The sequence below is a fragment of the Lynx canadensis genome, chromosome B4 (assembly GCF_007474595.2).
Source record: "Lynx canadensis isolate LIC74 chromosome B4, mLynCan4.pri.v2, whole genome shotgun sequence".
In the NCBI taxonomy this organism is placed as follows: domain Eukaryota; kingdom Metazoa; phylum Chordata; class Mammalia; order Carnivora; family Felidae; genus Lynx; species Lynx canadensis.
The window spans coordinates 78,942,673-78,963,936 of NC_044309.1; the positions used below are offsets into that span (position 1 = coordinate 78,942,673).

Sequence of the window (21,264 nt, forward strand, 5' to 3'; positions counted from 1 at the left end):
TACGGACGGGAAAGGATTCCCTTGTCCAGGCCATCCTGATAAATACAGAAACTCCATCTTTATTGGCTGTATAAACATCTCTGGGCTGTACATACATTTCATACATCGTAGTGGAGGGCCGAAGGGGGGACACCAGCAACACAGCAGCTCACCCCCTTTCCCCAAGGCCCACCCACTCTGTGCAAACCAAGGCTAACAGCTCCCACTCCCTCTTCCTCCCAGGAGAAGTCACTGTATGGGAAGGGGGTCAGGGGTCGTGGCGGCGGGAGACAGGAGGGCTTGGTAGGGGAGGACGTATGTAAGTGCTAGAATCAAACACTGAAGCAAAACAGGCAACTGGCACAGGCAGCAAGCTGGGACACGGGTGCAGCAGGGAAGGGGAGTGAGGGGCCGAGCCACCTTCTGCGCTTGAGACCACGGCTCCGGGTCTTGCCTTCACCGTGCATCCCAGGGAACTAGGGACAAGGGTACCACGGGTGTCCCAAGGATGGCAAGGAGGGGATGGGAGAAGAGGCCCCAGGCCCCCTCACTTGGCAGCCCCTCTCTCACTCCATTCAACACGTAACAGGCACCCGACTGTGTGTACAGTTGCGGGGAGCCAGAGACTCAGATTCTCTGCGGGACTACGGTGCCTAAGCAGGCAGTGAAGGAGAAAGCGGGCTCTCAAGGGAAAGAACAGAGACCCTAGAGTAGTCTTCCTGGGACAGCAGTCAGTGGAAGGAGAGAGAGGGCCCAACAGAGCCCCCCGAGCCCAGCCAGTGGGATAACAGCAGCAACTGGTTCACAATGAGGACAGGGAACAAAAAAGGGAGATGCAACGGGAAATACTGTGATAAATAGAGGAGGGGGATGTCTCTACTCCACCCCCTGCAAAGCCTCATGCCCAAATAGCAGCTGAGACAGGGTGCTCACTCCTCTCCACTCCTATGGCCGGTGGGGAAAGAAAAGGTGCGGGAGTCCACCAGCCAAAGCAAGCGGGACCCACCAATATACCAATTCCATTCTTAGGGCCTGTTCCTGTCCAACCAGGGACTCAGGTCCAGGACTGACTGATGATCGAGGTAGCACCAGGTCAGAAACATGGGCACACAGGAGCTCGGCAGGGGCCTGATCTGGGGGGAGGCGGAGGGACTATGAACTCCCTGGGGCCTGCTGGGTAAGCAAATCCTTGGGGAAGGCAGGAACTGGGCACTCAGTTCTGCAAAGGGTGAGGAAAAGGAGACGGGGCAGGTCTAGGGAAGAAGCCCCTAGCCACTCAAGGGATGCAGATCCACTTTGACTTTCTCCCCACAGCTCAGCATTCCAATGGTGGGGAAGAAGCCGCCAGAAGGTACAACAGCATCCTTCTTCCCGATGATCTTGCCGTTCCGAGTGAAGAAAACCTGGGGGTGGAGGCATGTAGAGGAGTGGAGCAGGTGGGCTCTAGCCTCTTCTGATGATGCTACTAGAGCCACACAGGCCTGAACCCCAAGCACTGCCAACTCCCAGAAGCCCTCGGGGGGGGGAGAGACTTAGGGTGATGTGGGAAGTGACCACAAGGGGGCGTCTGGAAACCAGCTCCCCACCAGAGTCTGGGCAACATCCAGCACCTCAGAACAGAACACGCCCACGGCCAGGCCTTCCCCTCTTCCCTGCGTTGGCTGGGGGTCCTATTCCCCAATGATGCCAGCCCCTGCCCAGGCCCAAGAACCCTAGTCCAACGCCACCCTGTCCCCACTCACCACCACCTTCTTGCCCTCATGCTCCTGCTCAATCTCTTCCCCATCTTCTTCTTCTTCCTCTTCCTCTTCTTCCTCTTCTCCCTCCTGGTGCAGGTACATGACATTCCGGACATTCCGGACGGCTCGGGCAGTTGGGGACAGGATCACTGTGTCACAACTGTCATCACTGTCACCTAGGAGGCCAGGAAACTGAGCTCCCGTGGTACTGCCCCCACCATCTGCCTGACCAGCCTGGTCAGCCACCCCCACCTACTCACCCTCACTATCCAGAATGTAGTCCCGGGGGAACATGATTCCACAGCCCATAATGTCCCCTTTGTAACAGCGTGGCCCGAAGGGGTCCCCCACACCACTGCCGTGGAAGATCTTTCCATCATCTATGGGGGGGGGGGGGGGAGAGGGGGAGGAGGGGAGGGAGAAGACACACACTTGAAGAAAGGGCTGATCCTCTACCCTCCACCGGGCGAGAAAGAAGTCCCTGCTTGAAGTTGAATGCTTGCTCCTCTCCCTCTCTAGCACTGAGGAAGGAAAGGGGTCAAGGTGAAACAAAGATGGAAAGACAGGAGTAGAAAGAGGGCACCATATTAAAAAAAGGAGACACAATATTCGCTCAAGATGCTAAGGGGCAGCAGACTCCCTCAGGATGCTGGCAGGAGAAGGGAGAGGGGACAGGGGCTGAGGAGGGGATGGGGATGGCACTGGGAGCTCATGGCAACTCCTTTCTAAAGAAAGCCCTAAAGGAAATGAAGCAGACCAAAAAAAGAAACTGCAGAATCTGCAAGAAGGGCGCAGAGGGAGCCAACTCAGAGGCCTGGAATGTCCAGTTTGGGCCCAGATCTCCCGCCCCTGTTTCGGCTCCCCTCGCTTTTCAGGCCGGGAGGAAAAACACAAAGAGAAAGCACTAGCAGCTTGGGAAGGGGAGATGAGACAGCAGCAGGGGAAAGTCTCACCAGCCAGACGCTGGAGGGGAGGCCTTTCGCTGGGGGTCAGGAAAATGGATGTCCCTGTGCCTCTACAGCCCCCATGGCCTCAGCCGCCCCGGGGCAGCCCCTACCCACCTGCATGGTAAGCCACAGAGCCTCTGCTCCAGCCAGGGTGCCTGTTCTTGGGATAATCCTGCACCAAGAAGGAAAGAGAAAACCTATGGTCCCATGCACAGAAAAAGAACAGGAGAGAGGGCATCTGCACGTTCAACCTTCTGAAACAGGCTACAACCCCAGAGGGCTGCTCACTCCCCTGCAGCCTCCCACCCCCTTCAGGCACTTGAGGTTGCAGGGGACGCAGGGAAGGTAACAAGGGTGTTTGGCTTTCACAGCCAGGGCTGCAGGCTGCCCCCACCCCACCTGCAGGCCCATTTGAGTGCTGCAGTCAGGACCCTCTATCTGGTTGTGGGTCATGGGGGGTGCGTACCCTCCCACAGCGAACACACACAACCATGCTCAGGTAAAGACCCTTCTCCCTCCACAGCCTGCCCCCCCTGCTCCCCGATTTCCCCAAGAGCTTCTGGGCCCCATTCCAACAGCCCCAGAGCTGAGCAGCTCTCCAGGTAAAAAGCCAGCACGAGTCCCCACCTTCCGGGCCAGCCCCAAGGCGATGTAGCATTTCTCTCCAGGGTCCACGATCTCCACCTCAAAGTAATGGCTCCGGGTGCTCAGCGGGTGCCGGGCCTGGGCCAGCCCCACGTCAACGATGCTCTTGCCCTTGCCCAAGTACTCCAGCAGCTGTGGGGGAAGAGCCAGGGGCAGCAGGTGGTACAGAGGGCAGACTGACACCTGCCCTAGAAACCTGGTCCAGAGGCACTCAGGACCAGTTTCCTGAGCGTGACAAACCCTTGGCTGGAAGGGAAAGGATCCTAGAAGAAACTGGGCCCCAACGTTCTGGGCAGGCATGGGAGAATGGGGCGGAGGGGGGGAAGCAAAGGAGGCAGCACAGGCAGGAGGGCTGAGCCCCGCACCCATCTACCTACTGAGCCAAAGCCCCTCTCCTTGCTTTGGGGGAGAGGCGGGCAGCAGCACAGCACCCCAGCTGGCTGAGCACCCAGGACCACACTAGGGGTCTCCAGGCTGTCACCTCCCTGCCCTGAAAGACCCTGCTAGAAGAGGTCTACCCAGGGGCCCTGGACAGGAGAAAAAGAGATGTGAGGACGTGAAGCCTGCGCTGAGAGGAGACATGAGGGGGCCTAATGGGGACAGGGAGGATGCAGAGGTTAGGTGCCAACTCCAGATGTCTGAGGGAGGGGAGACAGCTCAGAAACCACTTCTGCCTAGGATGGGATGGACGTGATTTCTCAAGGGCTGTTTGACTTGGCTGTGGACAGAGCTGGGTCAGGGGGGTGCCGCGGAGAATCAGGGAACCCAGAATGACCAGCTCCACTCTTTACTTAATGTGAAGGAGGGGAGCAGGCAGGCCGGAGACATGAAGGCAGGCTTTCCTGTTCACAGCCCCTCTCGGCCCTTTCACAGCAGGGGTGTGGAGGTGGAGGGAGAGGGGAGGCGACTGACGGACTCTTGGGGCTCTTCAATTCCACAATGGTCCTGCCTGGGCATGATGGGGCGGCCACCCCCAAGCTGGGAGGATTTATTTATCAGTTGTCATGGTAATGGTGGGGTTATGACTCAACCCCATCCCCTCTTTCCTCACCCTCAGCATCACCTGGGAGTCCTTAATCCCTTTTTAATTAGCCAAACTGCCCCTCAAGACTTTAGTCTACTCTCCCACCCTCCAGCCCAGAAGAAAACACTGCCTGGGGACCTCCTCCACTCATCCCTGGCAAGCCTTGGGATGCTGGCCTCTCACCCCCCAAGAACTCCTGCCTGAACAGGAAAGGAATTATGCTGGCCTGCACCAGTGCAAAAGCCTAGTGTCTGTGGCAGAGGCAGGGCCTGCACCCTCACCACCCCTTCAGACAGAACACTTGAGGGACAGGGTCCCCTTCTCAGCCCTCGATCCCCAAAGCCCTGCCACCTCAAGTCCATCCTCTCCTCTTCTCCAAAAGAGAACTGAGGTGGGAGAGGCAACCAGAGGAAAAGCCAGAGCTGCATGGGAAGCCTCCTACATCCACACCCAGGCTTTTTTTCAAATTCCTCCAGCCATGACCTTCTGTGTTTCAGGTTATGCTCACCCTATTTTATTTACACCCCTAGCCCAGGTCTTCTCGGTTAGCTCACACTGCTTTCTTTCACCACAAGGGGGTCCCCCCACAGGCCATGTTCTGATTTACCGGGTACTAATTAAAGGCCCACACTGCTGGACTTCCCCTCACGGTCCTGTATCCTCTGCTGGGCCTGGGTTCCTCCTCGGCATCTCCCCACAAGCTGGGAGGGGTAGAGCCTGGTGTGCATTAACTGGCTTAACGCTCCACCCAGTGCGAGGAGCCCCCCAGCCCACCCTCTCCGGTCAGCATTGCAGAACTGGGTGGGGGATCCCACAGCTGCCCTCGACCCACTCCATCCAACTGGCCTCGGCGTAGGAAACACAGTGTTCTCCACTTCCAGAGCCAAGAGGCAGCGGCTCCAGATCCTGATCCTTGGGAAAAACCCGCCCAACCATTCCCTCTGCCTCAGCCCTGAGGACTGCGGCCACTGCAGTCTTGTCTGTGGACAGGGTGGGGACGCTTCCTCCAGCTAAAAGGTCAGGAGGACGAAACCCACTAATGTGGGACTCTGAAACCCACTCCCCACCCGGCACAGCATTCCAGACTGACTGCCGACAGCTGGAAGACTAGGTCCCAGCAAATGCCACCCTCTGCAAGAGAGGAACCACCCGCCCCTTAGGGCGTAAACTGCCCCAATTCATCTGATCCTCTCTCAGCATTTACAGGGGCAGGTGGGGAGTGTGGCCTCCCTGACAGATCCTAGCTTGAGTTCACTCCTCCCCTCCTGAGACTAGGGCTTTAGCAACCTAGTGGAGATGGGAGGTTTAGCCCCTAGGGTCTGAGTTGCTAGAATCTCAATGCTGGTCCCTCATCTGTGCCTCAAATGCCTTTCAGTTTGGAAAGAGAATCACACAGCCCTGGGTTCAAATCCTAACTCCTCTTAGTCACTAGAAGCTAACTTCGAGAAAGCGACTGTTGCTCCTTTAAGCCACAGTTTCTTCCTCAGTAAAAGGAATTTTCCTAAAATGGGCAAGAGAAGACTAAATGAAGTGTGTCAAGTGCTTGGCATGGAGCCTGCCCCCAGGTGATCAACACATGTTCCGCCTTTCCCTAAATCAGGAAGGGGGGGAGGGGTGTACCAGAACATACCCACGTATCAATGCTCCGTGAACATGAACGGTCACCCCAAAGCTACAACAGACTATAACTTCGCATCACGGTCAGAAATGACCCTTCATCTCAGCCCTTACCTCCAACTCCAGCAGCCCCATAGGCCCCAGAACTGGTCACCGTTCCCCTAGGACAGATGAGCACGCCCCAGATTACTCTGTCCCCACTGACCAGCTGCCCTCCTCTTAGTACTTCTCAAATAATGCCCAAGCAGCAGGAATATTCCCCCACATCTTTGGTGGGGTAAGGGCATCCTTTCCTCAGTGCTTTCAAGCCCCCCAACTCCTGAGCCTCCCTCCCCACACCACCAAAGCCCTGAGAGGCCAAACAGGTGGACTCGAAGCCACAGAATGGAAGCTGCGGGCCAGATTGCAGAGAGCCTCCTGCACTCCAACCCCCCACCTCCCAGTAGCGCCTTCCCAGTCACTTCTCTCTGGCTGGTATCCGCCCTCCTCCTCTTGCCAGCAGAGACCCTAATCCCTCTTGACAGGAGCAAGGGAGGGCTCAGTGCCCTGAGGGCCTAGAAGCAGCTGAAACAGGCACCAAGAACGTGCTCCACACTCCCCACCGGCCAGCTCAGGCCCCAACATGGTCTCCTCCTGGGTTGGGTTGGGTTGGGTCCGGGAGGACCCCTGGAGGGTGAGGCCTTATTCACCCCTCTCTGTGTACCAAAGCCGTTGCTCCGTCACTAAGGAGTTGTCAGAGGAGCTATGAGCAGGAAACAAAGACAGAATGAGTCTAATCCCCCAGCTTTACCTACTGCCCCCCACCCTCCACACATTACCTCACTTTGCAAAGCCTGGGGGCAGGGATGAGGTGAGGGGTAACACCCCCATCCCTGAGCAAACACAGCAGCGGTTCCTCAACACCCTCAGAGCTCTGCAAAGGAGGGACTCTTCAGGAGGGGAAATTGAGGCCACAGGATGCAGGGGGAAGGATTCCACTCAAGAAAGAGCCAGGTCTGTCTATATACAGGTGCTCAGATCAAACAGACACAACTAAATATCAACTGTTGAAGCTAGGTAGCAGGTAAATGGGTACACACTGTACCATTTTTTCAATTTTTCCATATGTTTGAAATTGTTCATAATTTAATGTTGGAGGGAAAAAAGAGGGTCAGGAATTCGTTCTTCTCTGTAGGAAGAACCAGTGAGAAGGGAAGAGAGAAGATAACAGAGACTCCAAACTGAGAGAAAGGCCCAGGAGGCAAAGGGTCCCAGACAGCAAGGTAAGCTCACCCAAAAGGGCCGTGGCTAAGAGCTAGTCAGGAGACTGACAGGGGAGGTGGGGACTTAAAGCCCAGGAACCCCGATTCACCTTACAAGAAGGGCCAGGAGGAGAGATGACGGGCTACAGAAGAAGGGTTGGGGAGAAGGGCACAGCATGTGTCTGGCAGTGGACAGACTGGTGGCAAGGGATCAAAGAATAAATATCTGGACTTAGTTTCACTACTAATTCACTGTTTGACGTTTGAACAAGTCTCTTCACTTCTGTCTGGTGCTGTTTTCACTTCTGTCTGTGTTTTTTCATCAACCGCACAAGAGATCTGGGAGCATGAGGGCTGTCACAAAGACTAGGGGAGGGAGCTCCCAGCACCCTGGGTCTGGGTGCCTAGGATGCTAAACATCCTGCATGTCAAGGTGAACGGTCTTCGGCTCCGCACTGGGAAGCCCCGGACTGGATGGCATCAGAGCCTCCCCCAGACCTTTATGGTTCTAAAGGGCGCTCTACCGGGAACGTCACTCAAGGCGGGAGAAACAGGGCCCATCCAACAGCGGAGGTCTTGAGGCTCCAGGGAAAGGCTCCCCACAGAGGGGACAGGAAAACAGGAAGGGCAAAATGGAGAAACAGCTGAGCTATACATCTTTAGAAGTGGGAGGCACAGGCCTCCAATAGCCCAAATGACCTCTCCCAGGCTCCTCCAGGAGACACAACTCCCATCCCCAGATCACAAACACAATGGATGGTCAAAAGGGACAAGAAGGAGCAGGGCAAGAGACAAGCAGGGATAGGGTCCGAGGGGATGGAAGGAAGAAACCGGATATGTCACCCTCATTTGAAAGATGGAGTCGCTGGCAAGAGAAGAAGAAAGGCATGTATCTCTCAAGAGGCTCATGCTCCAGTCTGCCCCAGAGGAGCAGGTGCTCAGGGAACAGTGTGTCCACCCTGCCAGCTGTCCCCAGCTGGGGTGAGGGTCTGAGAGAAGAGCCAAACAGCTTATGTCTAAGAAAGAAAAAATTCTCAAATGTGTGACCTGAGGGCATTGGGGGAGGGCAGAGAGGAAGGAAGGCTATTTATAAATGTCTACAGGATTCTACATCAATTAGAAAAGATTGCCTGGGAGGAGCTGGGGCCAGAGTGGGGACAGGTCCAGGCAGGGAAAAGATGCCAGGAAAACAGTCTTGAGGAGAGGTCAGGGATGAGAGCTGGAACATCGCCCTGGCTCAGTCCCAAGTTCAACTCTGTAGATGTTGTCAAGATGATGGTGGAAGGGGGAAAGAAAGAGATGAGGATCAAAGAGTGGGCATCTGAAGCCTCCCGGCTTGCCACCATTGCGGCCCTCAGACCCCACTGCCAGAGGGGGTGCAGAGTTGTCAGGAGCAGCAGGAGGGCACACGTTCTGCCATTTTCCTTGAGTCTGACTCACCTTGAACTCCAGAAATGGGGGAGCCTTGCTCATAATCCACTCCCACCCCCCACTGCTTCTGTTTTGCTATCAAAGGCTAAGCTGAAAACAGCCTGGGTTGGGGTGAGAAGGCCAGAGGGTGGAGAAAAAGGTTGAGCCGGGAGCAAGAGGGCGGCAGAGGGACAATTCGAAGTGGGAGGCCGGAGCAGCCCACTGGAGGCCAGGGCCAGACCCCTGACTCAGCATCCATTCACTCCCAGCCCAGCATGAGGCATCGAGGGTAGATGTGAAGAATTTCCCTCTCCCAAGGTCCATACACTCCCCAAGAAAGTTTCAAATCCAGGGAGAGACCAAAGCAGGTATGAGGAGACGGTGTATTAAAAAAGCAGACTCTGGAGGGTCAAGGAGTCTCAATGAACCTTCATTTGCCTTCATTCGCATTCCTCTATCAAAATGTAGGGGGAAGACAGAAGACATTGACATTGACACTTACTCAAGACAGATCTCAGAACCTTCCCCCACAGGAGCAGGGCTTGTGACCACACATAACCTGCAGCACAGTGAGTGGAGAGCTTGGGCCAGCTGAGCTAAGACTGGGCTTTTGAAAGGAGGATCCAGGCATCCCGCCTCCAAATGAGCCCGGATGTGCAGGGCAGCAGAGGCCACCAGATGCAAAAAGAACCAAAGAAGGCAAAGGAGAACTACTGCTGTTCTCAGAGTAAAGCAACTAACCTGAGCTCTCAGTGACACAGAAGGAAGACAGCCAATCAGCACTAAGGAGAACACAGATCTGGATTCAAGAAGTCGCGTCAAGGCCCCAAATTCCCGTTTCCCAAAACCCTATAAAAGACACTGTCCTCACTCCCCATTCTAAGCAATTCAGACACGCGTATGTGGCCCACAGAGTTCAGCCCAGGCCTCCCGGTCCAACCCCCACCACTCCACCCCCTCCTCCACTTACAGTTCCGCACACTCTGACATCATGCAGCCGACCCCACTCGTCCTCGTAACTGTCCACCATCATGACGCTGTCGTCCTCGCGGCCCAGCTCAGCGTTGAGGTGCAGCCTCACCTCTTCACCCAGAGAGTGCATGCCCACTGCTGGGAACAGTCCATCTGGGGACATGGGCATGATGGTGGAGCCCACCTGCAGCGGAGGGAGGGAGGAAGGGAGCTGCCGCCTGGCTCACTTTTCCACAGCTCACCTAATTCTCACAAGGGTACTTTTGAGATGATGCAACAAATAACTACCACACACGCTGACGGCAAAACAGAGGTACGGAAAAGTTTAAAAAGTTGCTAAGCACGCCTGGCCAAGCAAGGTATCCACAAAGCTAGAGGGCAGACAAAAATCTCTTGACTTGCTGCCAAATGCTTTTGGCACGTGTGTGTTCTAGAGGCACAGACGCTAAGGAGGGCCCCCCGCCCCCCACCAAGGCCTAAGAGAGCAATCTTCCCAGGGTGGGAGATGGAGCAGGACAGGAGACGAAAGACAGCTGAGGGTCTCTCTTCCATCGCTCTTACCCATCTCTTCACCGCTACTAGCCTGTCTCCAAAGAGGGAAGGAAAGGAGAAGCGAAACAAGAAAAATAAACACAGAACGGACATATCCCTCAAAAGCATTCAAGTCAAATCTCCGAAGAGGACCTCCAGCTTATGCAGCCAGGCTGTAACCTCTTCCTCTCCTTTTCTGCTCAAAACTTTCCCCCAAATAACCCAATTCGGTCCCCTACAATCTCTGCCCATCCTCCACTGCACTAACCCACCCCTGTGCACATATCATCTAGCCAATGTCCTGGCTTCCCCTGGGCAGGGAAAGTGTCTTGTCCCGTACACAGACTTCAGAAGAACCTGAGGCTGGCCTGAAGGAGGTGGAACTAAAGCCTATGGGTCCCTGAGCAAGCCCAGCCAGATGATTTCCACTCCCACAGATCCTCGGATGGCTTCAACCCGCTTAAATCCCACCTGGGATTTCCCACTCACCCGCTTCCCATTTTTGGTGAAGAAGATCTGGGCAGTCTGTACATCAAAGGACACGGGCTCAATGCCGCAGCCAATCCGGTCCCCGGAGTTGCACTTTGACCCAAACTGGCGGCCCTTGGCTCGGCCATTGTACAGCCTGCAAACAGAGTGGCACAGACACAGGACCTGAGCCTGGCCTCCCAACTTCTCCACGGCACTGTCCCCTGGGGCCTACCTTGCTGCTCCCAGTCACCCTGCAATGGCATCTGTGTCCACGCATGAGCTCCACCCTCCCCTCCAAGTCTACAAACCTCCAAGGGTAGCTATCAGGCCACCTTCCCATCCTGATCAGAAAAGTCTATGAAAATACCCCAAGACAGGTGAAGGAATGGCAAAAACCACGTCCAGGTAGTCCTTTATATCTAAGGTTCCCGAATCCACAGGAAAGGGACAAGGTTCCACAGGAGGCAACTCACTTGCCATCATCAGCGTGGTAGGCTACAGAGTCGGGCAACCAGCCAGGCTGGTGATCCAAGCTGTAGTACTGAGGGACCAGCCCCACAGCAATGGTGCCCCGCACCCCGCTGTCCACAATCGACACCTACAAGGAAGAGTGCAGGGGGAAGGATTAGCAGGCATCGGGATGAATTTCTGCCGGGGTGGGGAAGGGGAGTCAGACATCAAAGGCTCAAAGAGCCTCAAAGAGACAAAAAAATATGGTAATCAAAGAAAAAGAAAGGACACTGAGGGGAGAACTGGGGAGACCAGGGGCCTACTTTGTCATGATTACTCAGAAAATCATTTGGAAGCTATGGAAAATGATAGGAAAATGAGCAGATGCTGGGCTCGGGTTAGGAAGTGGGAAAGGACATGGGTCCGAGTCCGGGGTGTGGGTCATAGCTCCTCCCCTAGCTGAGGGGCAGGAGAACAGAAGAGACAGGGTGACAGCACTGGGGCATCTATCTCTCAGCTGAGGCACCATGGTATTCTGTGCCCTTTTCTCAGCCAAGAAGACAGCCCTGATGGCAAATTAAAAGGAAGAGAGCAAGAATCTCCTTGGAGCTTAACAATCTCACCCCCTGCTCTCCCCCCCCCCCCCACTGCCTTGATCACCTCAAAATAATTGCTGTCCTTGGTCAGGGGTCTAGAAGCCACGTAGCAGCCAACTTCACCGGAGTTTCCATGGTAACTAACAGAAGAATGGGGGGGGGGGGGTTCATTAGCAGCCTAGCCCAGAAGTAGGGGGTAGGGCCTCAGCATCCTCACCGCTGCCCCATCCCCCGGTAAGGGCCAACACAGAGGAGAATCTATCAGGCCACACTTCGGGACATCTGCACAGACACCGTAACAAGATACTTGAGGTCACCCACCCCTCCTGCTGCCTCCAGCCAAGGTCCAACCCACATCAGACCAAAAAGAGCGTGGCTCCTTCATTTCTAGGAGGAAAAGAATGCGGAACCTCCCTTAATTGCCTAGCCGGGGTCTCACAACCCTGTCTAACCTCAATCCCTCATGCTGCAGCTTTGGCCTTTTTCTCTGGCTCTGTCTTCAGTGGAGCTGAAGCACAGCTGGTCTCTATCCTCTGCACCAAAGCCCTTCGTAGACTGGAAGACGGTTATTCAGTCCCCACTCCTCAACTTTTTTGCCTTCAGGCTAAACAGCACTACTTCCTTCCCCCCCCCTTCAGGGACAACTTTGTGACAGAATTAGGCTCAGAAGGAGTCAGGGAAGGGGTTCAAGCCAGAAGAGAGAGAAAACAAACACAAACACACAAGCCAAAGGGCTGGAAACTGGTGGGCAGGACGCACTGTGGGACTGTCCTCCCAAAACAGGAAATCCACTGCCTCTGAAACGGCTACTCTCCACCAAACCCCACCCCCTGAGATGCAGGCAGAAGGAGACCCAGACAAGCCACACACCCACTGGAGTCCCCTCAACGAGGCACTTGGGCGACTCGACACACCAGCAGCTTCCTCTCTCTTACACGACTGCTTCTAATGTGGACCAGGACAGAGTGACCCAGAGACACAGCTCCACCCCGCTCCACTCAGAAAGGCCTCCAGGGTCAAAGGCCCTCGCAGGGCAGGTGCCAACAGTCGTCTGCCTCTGAAAAGGCCCCTTTTCATCTCTAAGACCTGGCAGAGCAAGGAAAATGTGGAAGCACTCCCCCTAAACTCACCTCAAAGTGTCTCCGTCTACAAGAATGTGCTTGAACCTCTCCTGGTATCGGAAAGCCCGGACCTCCCGAATTTCCCGGATCCTCCGGCGCCAATTCAGAAACCGGTAGTGCAGGTTGAGGTCATCCATCTTGTTCATGAGAACAAACCTGCCATGGGGAGAAGGAGACTGAGAAGGAGGCAGGGCCCAGAGCACACCAGAACGTGGAGAGGGCACTGGACTCAAAGTCAGTCAACAATCCCCAACCTCGTCCTTAACATTCAGCATTTCCTGAGCTCCTACTATGTGCACTGTTCTTGGTGTTAGGAGTACCGCTGTGAACAAGATGGGTGGGATTCCTATTCTCACAGCACTTCCGTTCCAGTGCGGGAGGCGTGACAGGGAAGACGCAGACCTGACGACGTGGGACAGTAGAGGAGAAAAGTAGAGTGGGGATGCAGAATAAAGGCGTAAAGTCTAAGGACTACTTTGGATACAGCGGACAGAGGAAGTCTCTCTAAGGTGACACTTGAGTTAAGAAGAAGCCAGGCGTGGGACAAGCTCAAGAAAGAGTATTTCAGGCAGAGGGGCCAGCCAGGACACAGGTCGTGGGGTGGAAGGCAGGCACGGTAGAGGAATACAAAGGCCAGGGTGGCTGGTGTGTAGGGAATGCGTGTGGGAGAGTGTTCAAGAAGAAGATGGGAAGAAGCCAGGAGCCAGAGCAGACCACAGGTTAAGGAGTCTGGATTTTATCCCAAGCGGGACAGGAAACCTCTGGAGGGTTTTAAGCAAGGAAATGACGGGATTTTTAAGGTTTATCAGATGTTAAAGATCATTCAGGCTGTTGGCTGGAGAACTGATCACAGATATACAAGAGCAGAAGGGGCGAACAAGTAAGAGGCTGTTGGAGCAGCTCCAATGAGAGATGGCATCCACTAGGAGGGTAGCAGTGAAGATGGAGAGGAGTAGGATGACCTGGATATTTAAATCACCAACGGTGCTAATATATGAATGAATGAATGAATGAATGAACGAACGAACGAATGAATTTTTCCTGGAAGCCAAAAGTAACGAAAATGGGAGGTACTTTTCTCTTCCCATCGCCCAAACATTGGGACAGAGGTTCCATCAAGGCCTGACAGTACCCTGCATACAGTAGGTGCTTAAATGAGCCTTAGCTGGGCTGAATTCGACCCCAAGGCGCTTGTTACACCCTTCTGCGGTAGCCACAGGCACCACGTGGCCCAGAAGGGTTGGCACCGGCGGGGCTGCCCTCCTCACTCGCCGCCTGGGCTCCACCCCAGACAGATAGTGGCCCCCAAACCTAAGGACGTCCGCTCGCCCAGAACCGCACAGCCTTGGCACCCGCGAGCGGTGGCCGCACCGGGTCCCGCCTCCAGCCCGGACACCGCCTGGCCCTCAGACGAGACCCGGGGGCAGGAGGGCCGGGCTCCTCAGCGCGACTACACCCAGTCTCCCCAGGCCCGGCACGGGGCCGAGGAGGGTCCCGAGGCAGGAAGCCCAGGGACCGGGGCGCAGGCCCCGCCTCTGACCCCGAAGCCTCCGCCCAGGACCCCCGCCTCCCGCCTCAGGCTCCGGGGGGGGGACCCGAAGCCTCCGGGACCCCGCCCCCCCCCCGATCCCCGCCTACCGGGGCCGCCGCGTTCTCCTCATCCATAGGCCTCTCAGCTCCTCACACTAGCTCTTCGGCCGCCACCACCACACACATCCGGGTCCCCGCCCTTCCTACGCTCTCCGAGGCCCGCCCATCCCCACACTCCCCGGCCAATCTGCAGCGCCCCAGGATGACAGGCATCTGCAAGAACCAATGGAAGGACGCAGGCAGGCTCGGGCGCGGCCCGGTGAACTGGCTACCTAGCGCAGGGTAGGGGCTGGTAACCCGAGGGTGGGAGGGTGGAGGCAGCGACGTGGCGGCGCGGACGCCGCGCCGGGCGCCGTGGGCGCGGACTGGGCGGTCAAGGGGCGGCTCCCGCGCCGGGCGGGGCGGGCGGGGAAGGTCCCTGCGCACCTACAGCTGCTGCCAGTCTTGCCTGCGCGCTCGTTCTGTGGCACAGACGACGCTGAAAGCAAGCTTCGTAGGAATGTCCTCTTAAACCACCCAGCAACCTTATGAAATGACCTTATGAAATGAATCTTATCATTATCTCCTTTTTGCAGATGCAGATCTTGAGGCTGGCCTCCATAGCTCGTGCGCCTGTTACCATGTGCTTTATATTTATTCTCCAGAGCTATGCTATTACCATGTGCTCTTTATTCCCCCCGAGCTCCACGTCTTGTCACCTTCCGCTCCTTCTGGGAAGGACAGTTCATTGCAGGAAGAGAGAACTTCCGATGCAAAACCACGATGGCATGAAACCTCTGGCTGTTACGGAAGGGAAGCTTTGGGTGTGACGTAAGGAAAGTTAGGCCTGAGTCATTATATGAAGGGAAGGATACTCATATTTATTGAGCACCTACTAAAGGGTGTTTATTACCACTCTCGGGAGGGCTGCGCAGGTCGCCTCCCATCACCAGATGTCCCTTCCAGATCAGAGGGTTTTCCCTCCTCTGCGTTCTCATACCATTTCATTTGCGCCTCATCTAAGCACTTTTTACAATCTTTCATTACCTAAAAGTCACTTCTGTATATAGGTCTGTCTCTGCTAGATATACAGTGGCCACTTGGCATGATGGAAATCGGTGATGGGAGAAAATATAGATGGGAAATTAGGAAATCTGGATTAGAGCCCCCTATGCTTGAGGTCAAGGTCTTGGTGTTCTTACCCATAAACAAAAATTTTGAAGCATGTGGTCTCTTAGCGCCATTCCAGCCCCTGGATTCCATGAATCTGGAATTACCCTCCCCAACTCATCTCCAGCTCCTGTTTCCTTTATTGCTTTCTTCAACCTCCCCTTCCTAAACTATAAAAAATACCCCAAGCCTCAACTCAGCTGTTCCCAAAGGCAACCAGAAAGCAACAGCCCAGGGGGCTCTCAGAGTCACAACCGTCCCACACAGGGTCTCCTGGCTCCTTCCAGAAACTAGTTAGCTAGTTAGGGCCTCAAATGGTGAAAGGGCAGAAGAAGGTGTTTCCAAAGTGTTACTAATGGTTGGTGATTCCACTCGAGAATTCCTCATCTTTGGGTTCCAGGTGTGGGGCTGGCCCTTTTGGTGAATCATCAATCTGTTAACATTCTCAGGATTTGATTGACAATTTGTGTTTGATATCTAACTGTATTTGATTAAACAACTTTATTGAGATATAATTGACGTAGGATAAGCCCTACATATTTAAGGTGCACAATTTGATAGATTATGTATACACCCATGAAAATTTCACCACAGTCAAAGCAATGAACATACATAATATCACTTCCAAAAGTTTCTTTGGCGATGGCTGGGTGGCTCAGTCGGTTGAGCATTGGACTTCGGCTCAGGTCATGATCTCACGGGTCGTGAGTTCAAGCTCCCCACTGGGCCGGTTGCTGTCAGCGAGTAGCCCATGTCCAGTCCCCTGTCTCCCTCTCTCTCTGCCCCTCCCCCGCTCATGCTCGCTTGCTCGCTTGCACTCTCTCTCTCAAAAATAAGTAAAACATTTTTTAAAAAGTTTCTTTGTGCTCTTTTTGTAATCCCTCCCTCCCACCCCCTCATCCCCAGGAAACTAATCTGCTTTTTGTCACTAGTTTAGTTTGCATATTCTAAAACTTTACTTAAGTGAAATCACAGATTTCATACACACACACACACACACACACACACACACGTTCTTGTGGGGGAGGGATGTCTGGCTTCTTTTATTCAGAATAAATATTTTGAGATCCGTCTGTGTTGCTGCTGCGTGTGTCACTAGTTCATTCTGTTTTATTGCTGAGTTGTATGCTACTATGTGGATATACCACAATTTGTTAATGATTCATCTGTTGATGGATGGACATTTAGTTGTTTCTGATTTTTGGCTTTTACAAATAAAGCTGCTATGAACATTCACGCACCAATCTTTGTATGGACATACATTTTATTTTCTCTTAGGTAAGCCCCTCGCAGTGACTGGCTGGGTCACATGGTAGATGTATGCTTAACTTTTTGAGAAATTGCCAAACTTTTCCAAAATAGTTGTATCAGGGCGCCTGGGTAGCTCAGTCGGTTAAGCATACAACTCTTGATTTCGGCTCAGGTCATAATCTCATGGTTCATGAAGCCATGAAGGTTCATCAAGGGGTTCATCAAACCCCAAGTCCGGCTCTGTGCTGACAGTGCCGAACCTGCTTGGGATTCTCTCTCTCCCTCTCTGTCTCTCAATAAATAAATAAACATTAAAAAAAATAGTTGTGTCAGTTAAAAAAAATTTTTTTAATGTTTATTTATTTTTGAGAGAGACACACAGAGCGTGATCAGAGTAGGAGCAGAGAAAGAGAGGGAGACACAGAATCTGAAGCGGGTTCCTGGCTCTGAGCTGTCAGCACAGAACCACAAGCTGTGAGATCATGACCTGAACGGAAGTCGAACGCTTAACCTTAACCGACTGAGCCACCCAGGCGCCGCAGTTGTATCCTTTTAAATTCCTGTCAGCAGTGGATGAATGTTCCAGCTGTTCCACATCCTCTCCAACACTGGCATTGTCATTCTTTTTAATTGTAGCTATTCTAGTAGATATGTAGTGGTATTTCATTGTGATTTTAATTTGCATTTCCATAATGACTAACGATATCGAATATCTTTTCACATGCTTATTTGCTATCCGTCTATCTTCTTTGGTGACTCTTATTATTATCTCCTTTTTGCAGATGAAGATCCTGAGGCTGGCCTCCATAGCTAATCCTAATAGGTCCACAATAAAGATAGTGACCATGTCTGTTCAAGTCATTTGCCCAGTCTTAAAACTTGAGTTGCTTTACTTAATATTGCATTTTGAAAGTTCTTTATATATTCTGAATTCAAATCCTTTATCAGATATGTGATTTACAAATATTGTCTTCCAGTCTGTGTCTTGTCTTCTCAGGTTTGAACTGTGCGAGTTCACTTGTACGTGGGCTTTTTCTCCTGATAAATACAGCATATCTGCATGTATAACTTTTGACTCCCCCAAAACTTAACTGCTAATAGCCCATTGTTGACCAGAAGACTTAGCAATGACGTAAACAGTCAGTTAACACATATTTCGTATGTTATGTATATTGTATACTGTATTCTTACAACAAAGTAAGCTAGAGAAAAGAAAATATTCCTAAGAAAATAACAAAGAAGAGAAAATACAGTGCTATATCGTGTTGATCGGGAAAAAAATCCACCTATAAGTGGACCAGGTCAAACCCATGTTGTTCAAGGGTCAGCTGTATTCGAGTGTGATGTATGGGATTTAATTGCTATCTCCCTAAACTTACTCTGGTTGTTTAATACTAAATTCTAGGCCCTCAGGCCAAAATTTTAGGGAGGAAAAAAAGAAATATTTACTATGACCAATGTTTTGTTACAGCCTAGGATACTTTCTTCAACAGCTCTGCCAGAGACAGGTAATAAAGAGGGCACAGCTGGCCTGCCCAGAAGGGTAGGAACCCAGACCTCGAACAACTCCAGGTTGCCTTTGGAAAGAGGCCAGATTTAGGCTGAGGGTGTTCTCATAGCTCAAGAAGAAGTAAAAGAGGAGGTCTAGTCTTTTCATGACTTGCCAGGGATCTTATACCTATGATCTTATTAATTCTTTTCTAATTTCTTTCTTTTTCAGTTTGTCCTGCTTATCATAATAATACATTTCTTGTGTTTCTTCCTACCCTACCCCAAACATAAGTCTACCCTTCCTTTTATTTGCCTTAAAACAACTTCTCTCTAGCTCTAGAAATTACATGTGGTTTGAGTATTTAGACAGTTTAGCAAACAAGTCTGTATTTAACTTATCCAAAGTCTTAATGTTTTTCTACATCATGAAAGTTTTTATGTTGAAGTGTAAAAAGCATTGAACTTGGAATCCAGTGGATCCCACCGTCCAGCTGTGTGGCCTTCAGCCAGGAATTTGGTGTCTCTAAATATGCCTTCTTATTTGCAAAGTGGAGATGGTAATAGAACATTGTGAAATTATGCAAAATATAAATAAGCATTCAGTGAACTTGAGTTGAATCTCAACATCTTTGCCTCCTCTTCAGACTGGACGGCCCTCATCTGGTTAGCTCTCACAGGCAGGTATCCTCACCCTACTGAAATATTGCGTCTCTCTGGATCTTTTCCCATCCAACGAGGCCTTCCAAAGCAGAGTTCAGATGTGAACACAACGATTTTGAACCAGGGTAGGATCATTCATTCATTAAGTGCTGAGTATATTATGTGGGCCAGGAACTGAGTTAGACACTTCATTCCATTCATTATAGGAAAACAAAAACACTGGATGCCTACCATGTACATCACATGAATTTCCCCTAACCTAACAATTCTACAAAGTGGATATCGAAACAAGCATTTTATGGATGGGGGAATAGAGGATATGGCCCCTAATCTAAGGGCATTTATAAGCCAGTTATAAGAAGAAAAGATCTGGTATATGAAAGTGTGCTAGAAATACAAGACAAACTATCAGAAATGTTAACAGAAGACACATGATGGACAGCCACATGATTGGTAAAGACAGGTGTTGCTCCCTCTGCCTAGAAGCCTTCCCCTTACTCCTTCCCTAATAAGTTTCTACTCCAACAATCAGCCAAAGCATCATCTCCCCTGTGAAGCCTTCTCTGATTCTCCCAGGCAAGCTTAAGTTTTTCTCCCTCTGTGTCACTTAGTCTTTGATCCCTCCTATCCTTACATAGTGTCATTGTTGATTTCCTTGTCTATTTTCCCCAGAGACTGTGAGTTTCTTGGGATCAGGGTGAAAAGACTTATTCAATTTCACCCAGAACTTGATCATAAAAACTAGAGAATACAAGGCTAGAGAAGAAGGGCAAGGTTAGGAGTGTAATTACGAATAAAAGCTCCAAAGTATGAATTCAAAGAGCATATTTGGTCAGGGTGGGTGGTTCTTGAAAGGTAATAATAGGGGTTATAGAACAAGAGGATTGAAAACCAAGGATTTGGACTTGATCCTGGAGTTAATAGGGAGTCATTGAAGGTTTCTAAGCAGAGGAATTATATGCTCTATTTTCATTTCAGAAAGAATAGTCTGGGTACAGAGTAGATAATGTCTGAAAACTGGACAGTCCATAGGAAACTGTTGTCATGGTCCCAGGTGAAAGACAATGAGACCCCAAATAATCAAGGTGGCCACAGAAATGGAAACACTTTAAGACCAGATGGGGGAAAGCAACAGGAATAGGTAATTTCAGGAGAAAAGAGAAAAGCATGGAAGATGATTGGGAAATTGGGAGAGTGCTGAGACCACGCCCAAAATAGGAAAGTTAAGGAATGGTTCGTGGGAGGAGAAAATAAGTGTGATTTTAGACGTGTTGGGTTTGAAATAGGGACAGGTGGAAAATTCCATTAAGATCCTAGGTAATCCTTCTGATGCCTAATGTTCTGATAGTCATGTTGGCCATGGCTCAGAATTAAAGGCTCAGAATTTAACCACAGACGCTCTGTGGAATGGTCCTTTTCCCAGTCCAAGTGATCATGTTTAAAGAGGTCTTTTGGAGATGGATTTTCCCAGCAGATGGTTCTGAACAAAACCCTCCAGCAACACCGTCAAAGATGACTAGGAGGTTGACAACACTGAAGCAGCTCACAGAGGGCTCAAGTGAAATCTGAGTTCAAACCCTGCTCTGTCACTTCTCTATTTGAAGACTTACTGTTCCCCTATAGGAAGAACAATGCAAATAATATCACCCATCTTAATAACTTACAGTGAGAATTATATGTAAAGTGCTTGGTGCAGTTCTCAGCATATAGAAAGTATTAGATAATGTAAGCTATTATTTTTATTGACCATTATCATTATTATTATTATTATCATTGTCAGTAATTCACGTGGCCATCCTCTATAGACTGTGATCTCCTCGGAAGCAGGGGGCCATCTTACTTATTTCTCTATCTTCAGCTGAGGGCATGGGACATACAAAATTTTTGTTTGTTTGTTTAGAAACTGAGGTGAAACCATTACTGTGATATATATTTTTAATAAGCTCTTTATTTGGCAATAATTTTAGATTTATAGCAAAGTTGCAAAGATAGTGTGGAGAGTTGCCCAATATCTCTTACCCAGTTCCTCCCACTGATAATATTTTACATGGCCATGGTATATTTGCCAAAACTAAGAAGACAACATTGGTACGTTGCTATTAACTACACTCCAGACTTTATTTGTATTTTTTAAAGAATTTTTTAAAGTTTACTAATTTTTTTTTTTAATTTTTTTTTTTCAACGTTTATTTATTTTTGGGACAGAGAGAGACAGAGCATGAATGGGGGAGGGGCAGAGAGAGAGGGAGACACAGAATCAGAAACAGGCTCCAGGCTCTGAGCCATCAGCCCATAGCCTGACGCGGGGCTCGAACTCGCGGACCGCGAGATCGTGACCTGGCTGAAGTCGGACGCTTAACCGACTGTGCCACCCAGGCGC

General features: G+C 51.4%; 1 protein-coding gene across 1 annotated transcript; it reads right to left on the reverse strand.

Moving 5' to 3' along the window:
• Positions 1-43: 43 nt before the first annotated feature.
• Positions 44-14,483, reverse strand: SPRYD3 (SPRY domain containing 3). Its single transcript, XM_030322698.2, has 11 exons — positions 14,382-14,483; positions 12,753-12,899; positions 11,687-11,762; positions 11,050-11,174; positions 10,595-10,730; positions 9,573-9,758; positions 3,293-3,442; positions 2,780-2,837; positions 1,979-2,098; positions 1,722-1,894; positions 44-1,382 (listed from the first exon to the last, which is right to left on the reverse strand). Exons 1-11 carry the CDS (start codon positions 14,402-14,404, stop codon positions 1,248-1,250), a joined length of 1,329 nt encoding a protein of 442 aa, XP_030178558.1. The 5' UTR covers positions 14,405-14,483; the 3' UTR covers positions 44-1,247.
• Positions 14,484-21,264: the final 6,781 nt, after the last annotated feature.

Bases quoted from the DNA above. Each gene is read 5' to 3' on its own strand.
- SPRYD3 (XM_030322698.2), bottom strand. From the start codon at position 14,404: ATGAGGAGAACGCGGCGGCCCCG. The intron at 9,759-10,594 runs GTGAGTGGGAAA...CCTCCGCTGCAG, and splicing joins TCACCAAAAATGGGAAGCGG to GTGGGCTCCACCATCATGCC. The intron at 1,383-1,721 runs GTGAGTGGGGAC...CTCCACCCCCAG, and splicing joins ATGAGGGCAAGAAGGTGGTG to GTTTTCTTCACTCGGAACGG.